Raw genomic sequence first — 20,077 nt, 5'->3', positions numbered from 1 at the left:
AAATGCACCATGAAGGTCAGAATCGCTGGTAAAGACAGCACCCATTATGGTGTCTCCCTCAGGAAAATGGTGAAGAAAATTGAAGAAAGCCAGCACACCAAGTACACATGCTCCTTCTGTGAGAAAACGAAGATGAAAAGATGAGCTGTGGGCATCTGGCACTATGGTTACTACATGCAAACAGTAGCCAGTGGTGCCTGGGCCCACAACACCACTTCTGCCATCACAGTGAAGTCAGCCATCAGTGGACGAAAGGAATTCAGAGACCAGTAGAAGCTCCACTATTTGAAACATGACTAGCCTGTAATAAATAGGTTAACTTATGTAACAACAACAAAATCCAACTGGATGAATAAGTGATCTTTTGAAAGCATAAATTGGGAATCACTCCCCCCACTTAAAATCCTTCAATGGATTCCAATTATCCTTAGAATAAATTCTACACTGGTTACAAGGACCTGTGTGAACTGGCTGCAACCAGTCCACCTTCCCACCGACATCATTCTCTCTATTCATCTCCTATGCTTCTGCCACACTGGCCTCTCAAAATTGTTTCCTTTGCCTGGAAAGCTCTTTGCCTCAACCTCCATACACTGGCTAAGTTTCACCTTTCTAACATCTTCTCAAAGACACCTCCCTGACCACCTTTGTAATGATCTGTTACTCTCTCTTGTAATGCTGTTTCCCGAAGAATGTTTAATATATCTCATTTGTTTACAAGAAGGCCACCTTCAGTTAGTCTTTCTCATCACCCAATTAATTTCTTTTGGAGTACTCATCATAATCTGTAATTACATTTACGGACTGGGTGCCTACTTACATATGTCTCCCCACTAGGGTGTGTAAACTCTTTACCAGGAAGGATTTCATCTGTGCTGTTCACCCATGCATCCCCACAGAATGGGAATTCCCCACTCTGAATTCCCCTCTATAATGAAGGGTGTTCATAGGGATGCCTGGGTGGCTCAGTCGTTAAGTATCTGCCTTCGGCTCAGGTCATGATCTCAGGGTCCTGGGATCGAGTCCTGCATCAGGCTCCTTGCTCAGCAGGGAGCCTGCTTCTCTCTCTGGCTGCCGCTCCCCCTGCTTGTGCACTCTCTCTCTCTGACAAATAAATAAAATCTTTAGAGTGAAGGATGTTCATGGATAATGTTCTACACCAGTCTGGTGTTTGGTTTTTTTTTAAGTAATCTCTACACCCAACATGGGGCTCGAACTCATGACCATAAGATAAAGAGCCACATGCTCTACCAACTGAACCAGCCAAGCACCCATCTTTACCAATTTTTTTCAAATTAAGTGTCTAAAAAAAAAAAAAAGCACAGTAGCTGACACTCAGGAGGTGCTTCCATATTATTTATTAAATATGTGAATGAATGATGTTGAAGAGGTAAGCATATGCCAAATTATCATGGTCTTTCTAAGTTAAGCTTAAGAGTGAATTTCTAGAAAAGTGGGGAAAAGCAAAACTAGATCACTATAAAATAACAATTTGTGCCCATTAGAGCTGCAAAAACTTTAAAAATCTAACACCAAATGTAGGAAAAAGTGAAAAACAACAGGAGATTTTATATATTGCTACTAGGAGTATTACCTGGTCCAAAGAATTTGAAAAATAATTTGCCATTATCTTACCTAAGACCTATACACTCCTAATTATAGATTAAAAATATAGTATTGGGGGCACCTGGGGGGCACAGTAGATTGAGTGTCTGACTCTTGGTTTCAGCTGAGGTCATGATCTAAGTCGTGAAATCTAGCCCCGTGTTGGGCTCTGTGTTCGGCGTGGAGTCTGCTTGGGGCTCTCTCCCTCTCCCTCTGCCCCTCCCCACTGCACTCTCTCAAATTAAAAAATAAATCTTTAAAAAATATATATATAGGGGCTCCTGGGTGGCTCAGTCAGTTAAGTGTCCGACTCTTGATTTCAGCTCAGGTCATGTATTCAGGATTATGAGATCAAGCCCTGCATTTGGTTCTGCGCTCAGTGGGAGTCTGCTTGAGATTCTCTTCCCCTCCCTCTCCCTCTGCCCCTCCCCCTGCTCGCACACCTGTGCTCGCTCTCTCTCTCAAATAAATAAATCTTTAAAAAAAAAAAATTACTCTCTCTCTCTCTTTCTCTCTCTCTCTCTCTATATAGCATTAGGTACAAAAAAGCTACCTAAAACCTTAATAGAGCTCAAAAATAAGCAAAACAAGTAATACACTGTTTAGGGTAAAATACATATGTACTAACACTACGTAAACAAGAAAAAAACACAAAAATAGAATTCAGATAGGGGTTCCTATAAAGGCACTGGTTCTCAACCAGAAGCAATTTTGCTCCTCCAGGGGGCCCTTGGTAATACCTGGAGACATTTCTGGTTGTCACGACTCCCAGGGTGCTACTGGTATATAGTGCACAAAAGCTAGGGATGCTGCTAAACATCCCATAATGTGTGAGACAGCCCCCCCACCATCACATCACTGCGATTTTGGACCAGGTAATTCTTTGTTCTGGAGATCTGTCGTATATACTATATCATGTTTACCAACCTTCCTCACAAAATCCTGGCTGTGACACATAAAAATGTCTCCAGACATTGATAAAAGACCCCAGTGGAGGCAAGATCACCCCCCATTCAAACCACTGCTCTCAAAGGAGGCACGGGATGAGAACAAGGAAGAGCAGACAAGTGGTTTCACCAGCATGGGTAATGTTTACAGCTGTTCAGTTTGGATTTTTCCAATTGGAATAGAGAGCCAAAGAAGGAAATTCCTTTGCAAAAGTCTCTGTTGATGTTTACCAACGGCAGTCTTCTACTGAGTTTAACTTCTGCTATGTATTAGCAAGCATCGAAGCCTGCAAGTGCTAGATACTGTATTTCCATGTTTAGACCTCTTTTAGAAAAGAAAACAAAGGGGCGCCTGGGTAGCTCAGTCAGTTAAGCATCTGCCTTTGGCTCAGGTCATGATCCCAGGGTCCTAGGATCAAGTCCTGCATTAGGCTCCCTGCTCAACAGGATGTCTGTTTCTCCCTCTCCCCTCCTTCCACTTGTGCTTGCTCTCGCTCTCTCATAAATAAATAAAAATTTAAAAAAAAAGAAGATAAAACAAAAGATTGACCCCAAACTGGAGAGATCCAACTATAAAACATTAGAATTCCAGGAGTCCTTGACAATACTACAATATTCTCTACCTGGGTAAACAGTACCCATCAGGAAATTATCAAGTTTTTACTTGTTTCTGATTTGTTTTTGGTTTCAGGACTCAGACATAATGGTATGAAGAAACAAAACCAAAAGGCATTTTATCAATCTCACCCTGGTATCTTCGCTGATATAACCACACATGACCTTCTCATTCTTGACCCACAGCTCACCAGCCTGTGCCCTGAAAAGATATACACACAAGGGTTATTGCAAGTCCTACATAAAACACAAAGAAACAGGGATGACTTCAGGGTGGCTCACTGTACTCTAATACTTATCCCCATATGAGCTGCCCAGTTACAGATTTCCAGAGAGAATGCCATGAACAGATTACACAACATAAAGAATTCTCAGAGTGGAGCAGAAGTGCCCTTTCTTCCTTTCAGCTATAGGCTGGGGTGGCTGGTATCAAGATGGGCAAGTTCATGAAACCCGGGAAGGTGGTGCTGGTCCTGGCCAGATGCTACTCCAGACACAAAGTGGTCATCATGAAGAACATTCAAGATGGCACCTCAGACTGTCCCTACTGCCATGCTCTGATGGCTGGAATTGACCGCTATCCCTGCAGTAACAGCTACCATAGGCAAGAAGAAAATCACCAAGAGGTCAAAGATCAAGTCTTTTGTGAAAGTTTGTAACTACAATCACCTCAAGCCCACAAGGTTCTCTGTGGATATCCCCTTGGACAAAACTGTCCTCAACAAGGATGTCTTCAGAGACCCTGCTCTTAAACGCAAGGCCCGACGAGAGGCCAAGGTCAAGTTCGAGGAGACGTCTGAGACCAGCAAGAACAAGTGGTTCTTCCAGAAGCTGCAGTTTTAGGTCTGTTTTGTCATTAAAAATACCAAAAAAAAAAAAAAAAAACCACCTCAGAGTATACTGAATTTTATGACAGTTCTTAATCTGGAAGTCCAACAGCAACATGCAAGTCTCAGGAAGGGCTTTGGCACATCCATGAATCCTCTGAAATCATGCAAAGTTTTCTGGGCAGAGATTTACAGTTTTTGTCAAATCTCAAAAGGGTCCATGTCACAAAAATAGTTAGGAAGAACCGACGAACACTTTTGCTCATCCCATCTTTGATATGATAAGTTTTTTAAGATTTATTTTTATTTTTACTTTTTTTTTTGACAGAGAGAGACACAGCAAGAGAGGGAACACAAGCAGGGGAGTGGAAGAGGGAGAAGCAGGCTTCCCGCAGAGCAGGGAGCCCGACGCGGGGCTCAATCCCAGGACCCTGAGATCATGATCTGAGCCGAAAGCAGACGCTAAATGACTGAGCCACCCAGGCACCCCTGATATGGTAAGTTTCAACAGAAACAAAGTCTATCTTAATATCCGGATTAGAACACAAGCAATCAGGAGGCATGGGACAGAGTCCCTATTCAGTGGAGGCCATTCTGCTGAAAAGTTTTCATGGCAACGTCGTATTGCACTTTGGGGGCTTAATTAAGTCTTTTCCTCTGCAACTTATTAAGGGCATAAAATGGATAGCACAGCTCAAAGAGCATGGCCTTCTGAGCTGACCAGCCTTGAGTAGAACTAGTCTTGGCAGGAATCTCAGGTCTGAGTGTCCTTAACTAGTTGAATGGCCATGGGGAAATAACTCTGAGGCCCAGCACCCTTATTTTAAAAAAGGAAATAATGACATCTACTTTATAGAGCTGTTCAGAGAATTAAACCAGATACTGTGGGGAAACTATTCAGGAAAGCACTGGGATACAAGGTGCCAGAGTTAAGAGTACTAGTAGCTACCTGTATTAGCAAGAACTGTAACAATGGTAAGTATTTCTTCTTTAAAGATTTTATTTATTTATTTGCCAGAGAGAGCGCAAGAGAACACCAGGCAGAGGGAGAAGCAGGCTCCCTGCTGAGCAAGGAGCCCAATGCAGGACTTGATCCCAGGACCCCGGGATCATGACCTGAGCCGAAGGCAGACACTTCACCGACTGAGCCACCCAGGCGTCCCAACAATGGTAAATATGAACACAAAATCCTATCCCAGAGAGGGATGCCTGGGTGATACAGTTGGTGAAGTGTCTGCCTTCGGCTCAGGTCATGATCCTGAGGTCCTGGGATTGAATCCTGCGTCGGGCTCCCTGCTTGGGAAGTCTGCTTCTCCCTCTCCTCACCACTCATGCCCTCTCTCTCTCTCTTTCTCACTATTTCTGTCTCTCTCTCTCAAATAAATAAATAAAATCTTAAAAGAAAAAAATGCTATCCTGGAGAGAAAGGGATAGCTGTTATCTGAGAACCTTGTAATCATCCATCAATCAACCACTCAAGTCCTTCTCTTCTACCAACCCCAGTGCAAATTCCTGCCTGGCCCTAAGCAATCAGTCCTCATAAAAAAGAAGAAAAGATAAAATCAAAGCAAGGAAAATGCTGTATACCATGAGTCACAGCTCAGGCTACCTGAGAAACACTAGACAATCAGTCAGCCTTGCTGGCTCTCCCTCCCATCTGTAAAATGAAGAAAGCTGGACCAAGCCCATGTTCTTTTAAATATGCTTCCCAACTCTGCTTTCACCAAAAGGGGTGCCTCTTGGTATTCCTTTGCCCAAGTGTGTCTGTGAGTGGACAACTGCCACGAGCTCATCTGAGAAGGGACTTCGGTTTGTTTAACATAAGGAAGGTTTCCAATGTTCCCATGATCTCTGAGTTCTATTAGCAGAAAGCACTCTGCATACAGGCTAATAAATACCGGATTAACCAGGCCTCTAACATGAGCTAACTCACCAACTTCTGCTAATAGTGTTACAAAATTTGGGCTTAGATTCCAGCCCCTCCACTCCCTGTGGAGGTCAAGCCACAATCTTTCCTTCTTTTTCTTAAGATTTTACTTACTTGACAGAGAGCAAGAGAGAAAGAGCACAAGCATGGGGAGCAGCAGAGGGAGAAGCAGGCTCCCCGCTGAGCAGGGAGCCCCACATGGGGCTCGATCCCAGGACCCCGGGATCATGACCTGAGTTGAAGGCAGATGCTTAACTGACTGAGCCACCCCGGCGCCCCAAGCCGCAATTTTTCTGAGCCAGTTTTTAAAAAATCAGTAAATGTGTTAATAAGAACCCTGCCCCATCCATCTTCTACAGCTCTTGAAAAGATCCAGTAAGATACTGTAAATGAGAGAACTTGGTGAACTGTGAAAGTTATTATTCCAATGTAAATGGTTCTTTTATAAAACACATACACACAGAAAATGGAATCTTGACCTTTGCTCCTAAACCCAAAATCTGCCCTTACCCAAACAGGAACTGAGAATGGCCCCGAGGTAGCTTCTCTTCTCTTTTCTGCTGGTTCAAGGGAAGAAAAACTGCCACTGACTGATGCAACGCAAAATCCATTATCACCCAGGACAGAGCCCAGGAGCACACATGGCTTTCTACAAGAGGCAGAATGGCATACTGCCAAGCCCTGAGGATGAAGGTGACCTGGGAGGCACTAGCCCTTGATTTATGTAGAAGCTTGGGTAGGTGCTTTCCCTCCCTTTTCTATGGAGTGAGCTGTGGGGGCTCAGTGATCTCCACTATCCTTTACAACTAAATTTCATCATTCTGTGAATGTGAAGTTAAAATAAATGCAAAGTATATTCACTGTAGTGTTATCTGCATTAACACACCTTTGAACAACCTGAATGTCCAGCAATGGCAGACAGGTTAAGTAAATTATGATGTATCCAGACAACAGAATATCATGGAACCATTAAAATCATGTTTACAAGGAGTTTATAAGCTTTTAAGTGGGAAAAAAGAATACAAAATAGTACACACAGTATTATCATCTATGTAAAAATACATGCATGTGCGTGTATGTATGAAAATAAAACACTGAGGGGTGCCTGACTCAGACAGTAGGGCACGCAACTCTTGATCTCTGGGTTGTGAGTTCAAGCCCCACTTTGGGCATGGAGATTACTTAATTAAAAATTTTTAAAAAAGGGGGTGCCTGGGTGGCTCAGTCATTAAGCGTCTGCCTTTGGCTCAGGTCATGATCCCAGGATCTTGGGATCAAGCCCTGCATCAGGCTCCCTGCTCAGCAGGGAGCCTGCTTCTCCCTCTCCCACTCCCCCTGCTTGTGTTCCTTCTCTCACTGTGTCTCTGTCAAATAAATAAATAAAATCTTGAAAAAAAAATTTTTTTTAAAGAAAGAAAGAAAAGAGGGGCACCAGGGTGGCTCAGTCAGTTAGGCACCTGCCTTTGGCTCGGGTCATGATCTCAGGGTCCTGGGATCTAGCCCTGCATCAGGCTCCCTGCTCAGTGGGGAGTCTGCTTTTCCCTCTGCTTCTCCCTCTGCCTCTCAGCCTCTCACTTGTGCATTCTCTCTCTCTCAAATAAACAAGTAAATCTTTTAAAAAAATAAAAGAAAAAAAATACTGAAAGGTCACACTAAAATTTAATAGTGGTTATCTGTACACAGTTGGCTTATAGTTCACTGTAAGTTTTTTTCTTCTGTTTTTTTTTTAAGATTTTATTTAATTTGAGAAAGAACTCGAGCAAGCATGAGTGGGGGGGAGGGGCAGAGGGAGAGGGAGAAGCAGACGTGGGCCAATGCAAGAACCCTGGGATCAGGGCCTGAGCTGAAGGCAGAAACATAACTGACTGAGAGATCTAGGGGCTCCAAGTTTTCTTCTTTATACTCTGTACTACCCAATTTTCTAGAATAAATGTTTTTTTCAAATATGAAAACAAAGTTTTTGGGCTTGGGTTTTTTTTTTTTTTTTTTTTTGGACAGTACATAACATCATGTATACTATATGTTCTCAAGCCAAAAGGTGGGGAGAGGAAGACAGAATATTTTGGCAGAACTGTGTCAAATGTTAATAGTGATTGATTCTGAGTAGTAATGTAATATTTCTTTTTCCTGCTTCTTTATTCTATCAAACTGTCTACATTGAGCATGTATTATATATAAAAATACTTAGCATATGCCTAGTATCTAGCATGTGATAAACAAGTGGTACTTAGTATGAATTCTATAGTTAGGAAAGACATTCTAAGAGAATGGCCACCACAGAATCAGACTCAAGTCAGAGAAGATCCCAGAAGATCCTCTGCGGTACAGATTTACCAGGAAAACATCCAAACTGGATATTTCAAGGGGCTTTAACTGTGACTCTCCACACTGGTCTGTCTGCTTCTGTACAGCTGAGAAGTGAAGGCCAGAAATTATTTAGTGTTGCTCCCTCTGGAGTGTGAGTCAGAAAAAAAATTTCTTTAAGTAAAAACAGAAACCTTAGCTAGTTAGCAGTCCCAAAATTATCTGGAAAAATGAGATCTCTTCATGATGAAATCAAACAGACTAGGTTTCTAAGTTCCATATTTTTAAAAAGGCAAAATGCTAATTTTTAGGAGATAGGATTTTAGTACAATATTTTTCTTGTAAAATTTTTTTTTTTTTAAGATTTTATTTATTTATTTGACAGAGAGAGATATAGCGAGAGCAGGAACACAAGCAGGGGGAGTGGAAGAGGGAGAAGCAGGCTTCCTACCAAGCAGGGAGCCCGATGCGGGACTCGATCCCAGGACCCTGGGATCATGACCTGAGCCGAAGGCAGACGCTTAACGACTGAGCCACCCAGGCACCCTTTAATTTTTTTAAAATACTGATTGCAGGGTTTATTTTTAACATTTTGAAGAATACATTGGGAATTTAGTTAGAGAAAATAAAAATGTTTACCTTTGAAGGAAAAACGATGCTTCAAAGGCAAGGTCTCAAGGTAATGAAACGGTCTCATATGTCCTTAAGTATTAATTAAATTACTAGGTAAAGAGGCTAAATTACAGAAAAACTCAATAATTATGACTTTATATAAATAACGACTATCTTTTGTTATGTGAGGCCCAGAGCATCTTTTTTTTTTCTTTCTTTCTTTTTTTTTTTTTAATTTGCATGCCTCCTTGTAGGAAGGAAAGTGACTTTTGATTCAGTGTAGGAAGACTATAAATATATAGTCTTCTGGAGAAATAGTAAAAGACTGTGGTTTACATTTGACTATGAATGAGTAAAATATTAGGAGAGATCTTTGAAAGTCTAGACCTGACATTATGTCAGGGTTTTCATTTCTGTATCTGGCACCATGTGGATATGGGCACTTGCACAGAAAAACAAGAAATTTAAGAATGAAAGGTATCTGAGTGGGTTTCTAAACCAGAGCTCAGCTAACTATAGCCTGCAGGCCAAATCCAGCCCATCTCCTATTTTTATGTGGCTCACAGCTAAGAATGGATTATATATATATATATATATATTTTTTTTTTTTTTTTTTTTACTTTTTTTTTAAGGTTTTATTTATTTGTCAGAGAGAGCACAGGCAGGGGGAGCAGAGACAGAGGGAGAGGGAGAAGCAGGCTCCCCGCTGAGCAGGGAGCCTGACGTGGGACTCGATCCCAGAACCCTGGGATCATGACCTGAGCTGAAGGCAGATGCTTAACTGACTGAGCCACCCAAGCATCCCTGGATTTTATATTTTTAAATGTTGGAAAAAAAACGAAAAACAAAAAATTTGCAACAGAGACCTGAGACCCATGTGGCCCAAAGTGTAAAACATTTACTTTCTGGTCCTTTACAGAAAAAGATTCTAAACCAACCATTTCATTTTGCAGAGGAGTAGATACAGAGTCTCTCTGACCTGCCCAACATCACCCCCACTAATCACTGGCAGTGCAGGAGTAGATTATAGGTTTCCTGACTCCTGGCCCACCACCTCGGAGAGACTAAGTTGTACTGGAAAGCATGAATCTAGGTTGCATTTCTTATTTTGCTCGAGGCTTAGTCACTTCTTGGGCTGTGCTTTAAAATCTTTTACTAAAATTTCTCAAAGGGGCGCCTGGGTGGCTCAGTTGGTTAAGCGACTGCCTTCGGCTCAGGTCATGATCCTGGAGTCCCGGGATCGAGTCCCACATCGGGCTCCCTGCTGGGCAGGGAGTCTGCTTATCCCTCTGACCCTCCCCCCTCTCATGTGCTCTCTCTCTCATTCTCTCTCTCTCAAATAAATAAATCTTAAAAAAAAATAAATAAATAAAATAAAATAAAATTTCTCAAAGAATCTTGACCCTCCAATTTTTAAACCATCCCCTTTTTTGGGGAAAAAAATTAATCCTTTATCCTTTCTTTCCTTTAGGATCAATAGTTCAGATTAACCAATTTGCCCTAGCTGATGATGAAATGTTCTTTACAGAAAGGATTCTGGGAGCGCCTAGGTGGCTCAGTCAGTTAAGCATCTGCCTTTGGCTCGGGTCATAATCCCAGATCCTGGGATCGAGTCCACATCGGGCTCCCTGCTCAGCGGGGAGTCTGCTTCTTCCCCTCCTTCTCCCTCTGGGTGCTTGCACGCTCTCTCTCTCTCTCTCAAATAAATAAATAAATAAATCTTAAAAAAAAAAAGAAGAAAGGATTCTGGCTAATAAAGGTAGGAAAAATGACTGAATTAGAAAATCACCATCTTGCAACAATCATCAATGGGTGAAACCATTAGGTGAAAAGTTGATGGGGAACTTCATAATGGAGGACGAGACTACCTCACTGGAACCCACTGGTCAATCCTAGTGCCATTAAAAATGAGTCTACCAGGGGCACCTGGGTGGCTCAGTTGGTTGAGTGTCCGACTCTTGATTCTGGCTCAGGTCATGGTCTTGGGGTCCTGGGATCGAGCCCCACTTTGGGCTCCATGCTCAGCATGGACTCTGCTCAATATTCTCTTGCTCCCTCTCCTGCCCCCACTCGCTCACTCATGAGCTCTCTCTCTAAAATAAATAAAATCTTAAAAAAAAAAAAAAAAAAAGGTGAGTCAACCAGATGTAAACATGCTTGTGTTATACATAATAAATTTCAGGTAAGAAACCATTTCTTCTAAGGAGAAGGATTTGTTTTTCATTATACACCTTTTTGCACTGTTTGAAGGCCTTACTCTGTGGACCCTGTGCTTTTTGAATTAAAAGGGCTTTCAAAAAGTCCCTTTCTCTCTCTTCTTTACAAACTGAAATTTAGGAATTATTTTAATAAATCAAAGGCAGTACAATATGGTTAAAAAGGCAGCAAATCAGGAACTACTGGGCTAGTCATTTTGTATCTCCAAGCATGTTTCTTAATCTGTAAAACGAGAAGGTTTGATTAAATACATTCATCTAAGGCTTTTTCTAGTTCTAAAATTATGAAGCTATGCTTCCTTTGCTACAGAATACCATGTAGCTTCAGCAACTTCCACTCATCTTAAAACTACTATAGTCCATTTGGGATTTTTTGGTTTGTTTTAGCAACAACAGTCTAACCTTTTATGTATTTATTTATTACAATCTAACCTTTTAAGCTATCGTATATTTTATTATATGTACATCCACATGCCTCAAATGCTGTATGTAGCCCAGTTACTGCACTAGATCCTACTCCCAGGTATTAGCTGGTAAGTCAAGAGTGATGTAATATCTACCTGATGCCAGCAAATTCCACCTTCTGAGTGATATAGGCACATGTGCTGACCTAAGGAAGATAGAGAAACAGACAGAGAGAGAGAGAGGATATGAGATTCAACAACACATCAAGGACATAAAAGGTCACAAAGAAAGTTTCCTGCCTTTCTAATTTCTTCTAACAACCCAAGGTTCAATTAACAAGGGAGTAATAGATTTATCCCATAGGCAAACCTGCTGGGGCAGGTATAACAGTAGGTTCTTAAGAGTGTGACAAGTATAGACAATAATAAAGACCAGATGGAAAATAAGTGCCCAGCTTCACTAACATGTTTATCTTCACATACATTTGCATACATTTCTATATTTACATACTCATTTAATTACACATTTATTTATCATTTTAGCTCTCGTTTTATAGAATGGAACCCTCCCCCAACCAATACAAAATGAGCAAACATATTTTTTTCTGAAAATATTCACTGTATGGAAATTCTACCTACAATTTGTTGCTTCATAATGCTCAAAATGCCCAATAAGAAAAATTTTCAGCACCAGCTCACAATGAACTGATCATTTTAAGTAGAAAATGTTAATTCAAAATAAATAAATCAGGAAAATGGGAGAAGGGTACGGCAAAAAGCAGTCTAACTGGGAAGCGACAAGATCTGGGTTCTAGCGCGGTGTCCACTGCTGACTATAGCTTTTTAGTCTTGAGTAATCGCTTATCCTCTCAATCTCAATTTTCACATAAATGAAGAGTAATAAATACCTGTCCATGGGGAGGTGACAGGAACATGTGAAAGCTAAAGTTCCATTCAAATGTAAAATAATATTATAATTTCCCGTTCTAACCAAAAATGTGGAGTAAAAATCTATAAACAAGCAAAACAAAGCTCAAAAAAACTACAAAGAGAATGGAAGAAGATACACAAAGGGTTTACAATAATTATCTGTGATGCTGGAATTAGAAATGATTTTATACCCTTCTCCCTACTAAATCTCTACAAGGAAAATGGATTAATATAACAGGAAAAGTAAGAGACTTTTTTTTTTTTTAATCACATCTTACCAAACTTTTCTTTAATCGCCACATATCCCCACGGCCAATATATTGATCCTTAAAGGTTAATTCCACTAGGTCAAGGGTCACATCCTAAAAGGGATAATCAAATATATCTCTCTGCGTTACTCTGCCACACTTCATCTTAAGATAATGCACACTCACCATGCAGAAACCTTTTAGCAAACAAGAAAACTACTAGAAGAACATTTGATAACTGAACACCGACACATAGCATTTCATCCTGCCAGAAAAGGCTTTTGAGTACAGATGATAAGTCTACAACAGATGCTACAGCAGCTGGATCATGACTAAGTGCAAAAAGTACCAAAGTAATAATTCTGTGTTTAGTCTTGATTCTGGCACATACATAGGACATTGAGCTCTGTGCTTTATTTCTCTAGATAATGTCAATGATACCTTTTAGACAATGATTTTTACCTATTACAGCACCATTTCTCAACTCAGAAAAAAAAGGAGAACACCTAGAGAAATTATAGTATTTTAATAGAAAATTTTACATTGAGCTTGACATGTACCTATATATAAAGAATCTTTTTAGGAAAGCTTTTAAAAAAGGGTGAGGGCTTTAAATGCAACCTATGTAATACCTATAATCTAAGTGACCTATATATGACCACATATTTAAAAGTCCAACACTATACTTACATAACTCATTATTTCCTTAAAGACCTAACCTTTTAGGAACAGTATTAATCATTCCCCAAAAGATATTCAAGTCCAGAGCAAAGACATACCTTAGGGTCTACAACATTCACATAAACATCTTGATAAGGTCTTAGTCGGAACACTTGAGTCACAGTCTGGTCCACACTAATAGTTTCTGAAACAGAAGAAATCTGGATCAGAGAACATACTCTGAAAAAGAAGGTAAATATATACATATATTTTTTTTTTTTTTAAGATTTTTTTATTTATTTGAGAGAGAGACAGAGAGCGTGAGAGGCGGGAGGGTCAGAGGGAGAAGCAGACTCCCTGCTGAGCAGGGAGCCTGATGTGGGACTCGATCCCGGGACTCCAGGATCATGACCTGAGCTGAAGGCAGTTACTTAACCAACTGAGCCACCCAGGTGCCCCCAAGGTAAATATATTCTAATCTATAAACAGTCATTTGACAAGCAACACAAATGATCCTTGGCCATGGGCAAGAAACAGTCTCTGCCTTCCAACATCTTAAAGCTTAGAATGCTCTGCTTTTTAGGTGAAACAAGCATGTGAAATAAGACCTGAGCCTTCAGCAATTAAAAAATGAGAGAGAGGAAAAATAAAGAAATTAAGGAGCAATATAAAAAAGTTCAAAGAACTGTGAAAATTCAGAAAAGGAAGGAGATCATTTCTCGTTTGGAATGAAAGTAGCTGAGATAGTTAAGGGAGAAACAAACTTTTCAATGATCCCTTACATCTGGTAAGTAAGAAACATACCAGATGGCAGGAGATGGGGTGGTGAGGAGGAGGAGGAAACTCTTAGGATTTGGGTTTTATAAAGTGCTTCCACATCATACTGAATTATAAAAGTAGTGGATATCACAGTCCTTTAGAGCAAACCAGAATCTTCTTTTAAGTACTATTTAAGGAATTACCTAATTTGCTATCAATTAACATTTTGGTTCCTTGAACAGCATGGTACACTCATTAGAGGAAAAAAGAAAGGATCTGATCCAGAATGAGTAAGTAGAATGGCTGCTCTGGCTCCCCCACTTACTGACATCGAGCAAGCCAATTCACCTCGGTGACACTAAGTCGCATCCCTCAATCAAGAGTTGTGTGGGAAGATAAAAAGAAAGAGACATTACAAAAAGCTCCTTGTACAGTGCCTTACATTTGTGATAGGTAATCATCAGTATGTTTCTTTACCCTCTCTCACCCAGAGTAGGCACTTAACAAACATCTTGTGAAAAAATACAATATTTAGGAAAGCACACTTTGCCAAATTTTTTTTTTCTTGAATTAAGAATAAAGCTTCACCTAGTCAGGTTAACTTTCCTCCTGACAATAAAGATGGTTTCTTCAGTGCCCTTAGGATGCTGACAAATGCGATTCCTTGGCAGTTTTGAAATCTGACAATTTTTTTAGGCGAACACATTTTGACAAGGAAAGAAGTACTATGCCCTCATTCCCTGAGATTATGAAGAGACTTTCCTTACCGTTTCTGGAACAGTTTCTCTAAGCGTAAAAACAAAAGCCTTAGAGAAGAGAGGTGAAATTCTTACCTTTCTGTAGATCTTCCTTAAGTGACTTGACCTGCAAAAGCAGAGGGCTGGGGGAGAAAGCAACAAAGAGATGGGGTGCTGTAAGCTGTAATTAACCAGCTTTCTTCACCCCCTACAAAAGGCAAACAGATCCCTCTGGATATATTGTAACCTACAGCACAACAAGGGGGGGGGAGGTTCTCTTAGAAACAAAGAAACTCTGCACTTGCCCTCCAGAAATGGCTAAATGCTACACAATTTCTCACAGAGTTGTCATCTTGACTTTAAAAACAAAAAGAATAGACTACTTTTTAAAAGATTATTGGTTTACCAAATCCTAGAGGGCAGAAACAGTTTTATGTAAAGGCTAAGAGCTGTCCTGCCCTGGAAGCCCCTTAAACAAAATACTTGACAACAGCAGGCTGCCCAGTTAGTTCCCTTGATCCTAATGAGATGTTTACCTGTATTCATCATTGGGGTGAGCAATCTCCACAATGTCTCCAAGCTTGATGTGAGGAAACACTTTAGGGTTCATGACTAGCTCATCATCTGAAAGACAATTTAGCAATCTCAAGCAGAAAACAGACTCACTGGGCGACAGGTTGTGGTATACATTCTCATGTTGGGTCCTCATGACCTCATCAGGTTAGTATTACTACCCCATCTCGAAGATGAGGTTCCATTTTAAATCACAATTCAGATGAACTAAAGGATTCACACAGAGACACAAAGCTAGTGAGTAGCTGAGTTGGACAGTGTTCGGGACCTTTGTCTTCAGAGCCCATGTTCTTTCTACTACCACCCCACTGATCCCAGGGAAAAAGCAGCCCTTGCTCTCTGGAACTTAAACCTCTGGGATTAACACTTTACTCCCTCAAATTATCACATACCTGGCGTATCCCAGGAACAAAACAGCCTGAGTCCCACAAATGCAGCACCATCCCTGATATTTATAGTGTTCAAAGAATTTCCAAAAATACTGTCGTAATGTGATCCTCACAATAAATCTTTGGATCTAACAGAAGTGAAGAAATGACCTAGGTGATAAAGTGACTTGCCTAAGGGTAAACAGCTAATAAGAGCCAGGACTGATTACTAGCCCAGGATTCCTTCTGCTTAAAGCCCACCACCTCTCATATGTCATAAAAAAACAAAACAAAACAAAACAAAAAACCCACAAGCCAAGTAAAATGCCCTAGATTTTGGAAGGCAGCACTTGATTAGGGAAAAACTTTGGATACCAGTTCACATGGTATGTGAGACTCTTAAAATATAGGGAGGACATAGTTTCATATGTTTATCTACTCCCACCCCCACCTTCACTGGGGGTGGGGAGAACGCTTTCATATATAACAAACTCAGAACCATAAAGAGGGAGTGATTTTTTTTTGTCTTAATTTTGAGGGAAAGATACAGCCTTTAATTATGCTAAAACCATGACACATAAGTATATCTAAATTTCAAATATAATCAGACCCAACAAAAGCTCAGCCTAGGAAAGCAAAGCACTGGGTTAATCCCAAATTTTATTTGGTATATTGCTTCCATTGACAGTTTTATGCCAAATCCTCTATGATGCCTTCCCCTAACTTCCATAGTCTGAATTAAACTCCCTGAGCACAAATTCCACTGTTTCATTTTACCATTTCCTTTTTACATATCTGTCTCATCAAGCTAAAAGCTCCTTAGGGACAAGGGACCTTGTCATATTCATAACCTTTATGTTTAGCACAGATGCGCACCTAATTTTGTTTGATGTGTTTTTATTTAAAGTCCTACAGGAGACAGTATAGCACCTATCTTTGTTTTATACACATGAAAAAGTAGACTTGTATACATTGTATATACACTGTATATACTATATCCTTGCATCCTTCCCTCTGTCAAAAGTTATTTCTGGGGCACCTGGGTGGCTCAGTCAGTTAAGCAGAGTCTGCCTTCCGCTCAGGTCATGATCCCAGGGTCCTGGGATCGAGCCCCGCGCATCAGGCTCCCTGCTCCGCAGGAAGCCTACTTCTCCCTCTCCCACTCCCCCTGCTTGTGTTCCTTCTCTCGCTGTGTCTCTCCCTGTCAAATAAATAAATAAAATCTTAAAAAAAAAAAGTTATTTCTGTTGTCTACTCAATTCTACCCCACAAATGTTCAGGTGGCATCAACTGCATACAAAGTCTACTATTAACAAGAGACTGTGCATTTTAGCAGAAATTGTGTTTTAAATATAGCAATGCCTGGTATATCCTTGTCCTGGTAATTATAATGGTTATATTTACTGAGTAGCACTGAACCTGGTACTCTACTAAATACTTTACATACATCATCTTACTCAATCCTCACAAACTTTATGATATCGAAACTAATGTTTTCCCTTTTGGGGAGTCCTTGCCCTTGGGAGGCTTACACATATACAAGAGCAAATCCAAAGTAAAATACAATTTTAAAAAGACTCATTATGTTGTTAATTCCAATTTCTGAAGCAAATAAGACTGTTAGGACAAAAAGGAAAATTATTCCTTTACAAAAAGAAAAATCAAATCATATTACTAATTGCCATCCTATTCTTCAGATTTATAGACCCAAGGTACTAAGAAAAACAGAGAAACTTTCTAATGTGCTTGAAGTTGTAGATAAGGTAAACTAGGGGCTTGCCTGAGGTCACAGGGAAAGTTAGAGGCAGAGTTGAAAAATCTGGTTTAGTACAGAACAATATGCTTTGTCCCGCTCCTTCTCACTATGCCTCCAAGCCAGGCAAAGTTTCATGCTTTGATCATACCTGTCTAATGTGTATCTACTACTGCTCTCATGTAATGTAAGTTTCTTTTATCTGCCAAACCAGTGCAGACTACAATTTTATAAGACGTATGCAATAAACATGTAATATAAAATACAAATAAATGAAAGGTAGTAGACTGGCAACACTCACAGTGTTCCTTAAAAGTCAGAATACAAATGCTTTTAGGAGGGGCCTCTGCTCTCTGGTGCTACTGCCCTCCCTGCAACTATATTATACTTGCTGCTTCACTCAGTTAAGTTGCCTCTAGCCTCTATTGTCACATGAGTCAGTGTGTCATTTTCAAGGCACTGCACACACCAAGAACCTCAGCCAATTTACACAACCCCCAAAGATCAATCAATACTGACCACTGCCCCCAAAGCCCTTCTTGTGGATGACGAGTTTGTAGACCTTTGTTGTTCTCATCTTGTACTGTTGTTTCCTTCAGCTGTTCCAAGCTTGGGGGAGAGAAGTCATCTTGCCTCTCTGCCACTGAAACACAAAAAGGCTAGAATGTCAGACTTTTCCTCGCAATTGCTCTTTGATTTTAGGCCATTAAATATACTGGTATTGTTCAGAGGAGAGGTAGCACCAACCCTTGGATGAAATCACTCCTCCAATTACAAGGAGGGTTAGAGGACAAAACAGAATCTGGGAACTAAAGGGAATTTGGGCCAGGGTCTGTTCCAACCTCCAAGAAGATATTCTATCACACCCTAAAGGGAAAACCTGTATTAAATTGGGCACTCACTGCCTTGTCTCTAACTAAAGCAATAACACCCAAATACTAAAGAGATCTTGAAAGAGGTTAGCGCACTCATTTTGTAGATAAAGAAAGGGTGGGCCAGAGCAAGGGACTTGCCCAAGGTCACTCAGACACTGAGACACTCCCACCGTTCACGTTTCGCGGTCAGTTTCCTGGGCAAGGAGAGGATAAACAGGAGGGAGGCAGCGCTTCGTTCCCTGAACGTCCATCTGTACAAACTCTCAGCGGCTCCTCCTCCCCACCCTCATTTCACAGCTGCGGCCACTAAAGCTCAGAGAGGCACGGAGACTTGTCTAAGATCACACAGCAGGATGGGGAGTGGGGTCAGGACTCGAACCTGGGCCACCACCCCCTCCCTCATACTCCACAAGCCCGGGCCCGGCGAGCAGCCCCACTCACCCGCAGCTCGGGAGCCCCTTCCCTCTTCAGGCCGGGGCTCCGAGGGCCGGACCCTCCCGAGGTCCCCCGCGCCTCCTCTGGACGCCCCGCCCTCGCCCCCACAGCCCTCGCGGCTTCCGTGCCCAAGCTCAAAGCTCCTGCCGGCCCGCCCCAGCCACAGAGTGCTCACCTGAGAACCCGCGCAGCTCCGGTGGCTCCGCCCCGCGGCCCCGCCCCCTTCCCGCCCACACGCCCCGGGCCGCTCTGGCCCGGCCTCCGCCTCATCTCGGTGTCCGCGCCACTTCCCCATCCGGGGCTCCCGCCAGGGGCGGGGCGTCGCCTGTGGCCTCTAGCTCCAGCTGTCCGCTACGTTTCCCGCTCGCTGGCCCGACGGCAGAAAGGAAATCCTTTGCTTCCCACACATTCTCAGATAGATCCATGCCCAAAAGCTTTGTTTCCGATTTAGTGATCCCCCAACAGGGCAAACTCAGGCGAGTCTCCCCGAATCTGTAAACGAAGTTGTGGACCCTCGCCTGGTCTCACGGGGCTACTGAGAAGCACAAAATAGTTTCCGCATTTGTAAAATGCAAAGGGCTGAGCACTTGCGACTTAGTGCGATGGACCCTGCTGGGAAGTATTCACTTTGAGGTGTGCTTTTCAAATCCCTCGAAACCCCAAATGAATTCCGTTCCTCCCTGGTTATAATAATAGCTACCGTAACTTTCACAGACATCCTTATGAAATGGTCACATCCCTATTAGGTGGCAGGTACTGTTGTATTTCACAAAAGGTAAACAGGCAGGGGACACGAAAGTCCTCAGAAGGAAGCAAGGATGGATCCTGTCCCAGTCGAGTCTAACTGGGCTCTGAAGGCTGAGCTTTTAACCAGCATCCTCCATACACCCAGGAGCTCAGCCTAAGCCCCTGTCAGGACATCTTTCAGTTCTCAAGAAGAAAATCAAAGCTATGTGGGCTGTGCCAGAAACTCGCCAAGGGCTCCTGACAAGTTGCCAGCTCCATCTAATTGACTTACGGTTTTTGGAAATTTTCTGAATGTTTAAAGAAAAAAACGCATACCACAAAGGAGACGGGAGTGGGCGAAGGCAGGGGAGGGGAGGGCTGAAGACAAGAGCTTCCTTAAGCATCCATACTTTTACTTTAGGATTCAGAAGTTTAAAACCTATAAAATAATTGTAATTTTTTATAAAAGTAAGAACATGTAATCAAGTAGACCGCAACAGTTACAAAAACTTTCAGTGATAAAATGTTAACTATAAAAGATTTTAATGTTGCTAAT

The 20,077-nt window shown here is 41.6% G+C and overlaps 1 protein-coding gene and 1 pseudogene across 17 annotated transcripts in view; one reads left to right on the top strand and one right to left on the bottom strand.

Moving 5' to 3' along the window:
• The window catches only part of DEPDC5 (DEP domain containing 5, GATOR1 subcomplex subunit), a 127,570-nt gene extending 108,557 nt beyond the window's left edge, over positions 1-19,013 (bottom strand). For 12 of the 17 annotated variants that reach the window (XR_010407456.1, XR_010407457.1, XR_010407458.1 and 9 more), the window contains exons 1-8: positions 18,802-18,957; positions 18,005-18,128; positions 15,328-15,415; positions 14,888-14,934; positions 13,415-13,500; positions 12,666-12,749; positions 11,614-11,663; positions 3,300-3,369 (exon numbers count right to left, since the gene is read on the bottom strand). Coding sequence is in view for 10 of the 17 variants with exons in the window: in XM_064578746.1 (XP_064434816.1) it covers positions 3,300-3,369; positions 11,614-11,663; positions 12,666-12,749; positions 13,415-13,500; positions 14,888-14,934; positions 15,328-15,415; positions 18,005-18,062 (483 nt within the window). In the remaining 7 variants the exon portion in view is untranslated. The other 5 variants (XR_010407462.1, XM_064578747.1, XM_064578748.1 and 2 more) reach the window with 2 other exon arrangements.
• Positions 3,602-4,010, top strand: LOC123852888 (large ribosomal subunit protein eL27-like; annotated as a pseudogene).
• Positions 19,014-20,077: the final 1,064 nt, after the last annotated feature.

The sequence above is a fragment of the Mirounga angustirostris genome, unplaced genomic scaffold, assembly GCF_029215605.1.
Source record: "Mirounga angustirostris isolate CCGP_5_RB_7025 unplaced genomic scaffold, mMirAng1.0.hap1 SCAF_14, whole genome shotgun sequence".
NCBI classification, from domain to species: Eukaryota; Metazoa; Chordata; class Mammalia; order Carnivora; family Phocidae; genus Mirounga; species Mirounga angustirostris.
The sequence above is the reverse complement of the archived record's forward strand: the minus strand, read 5'-3'. Positions and strand labels throughout refer to the sequence as shown.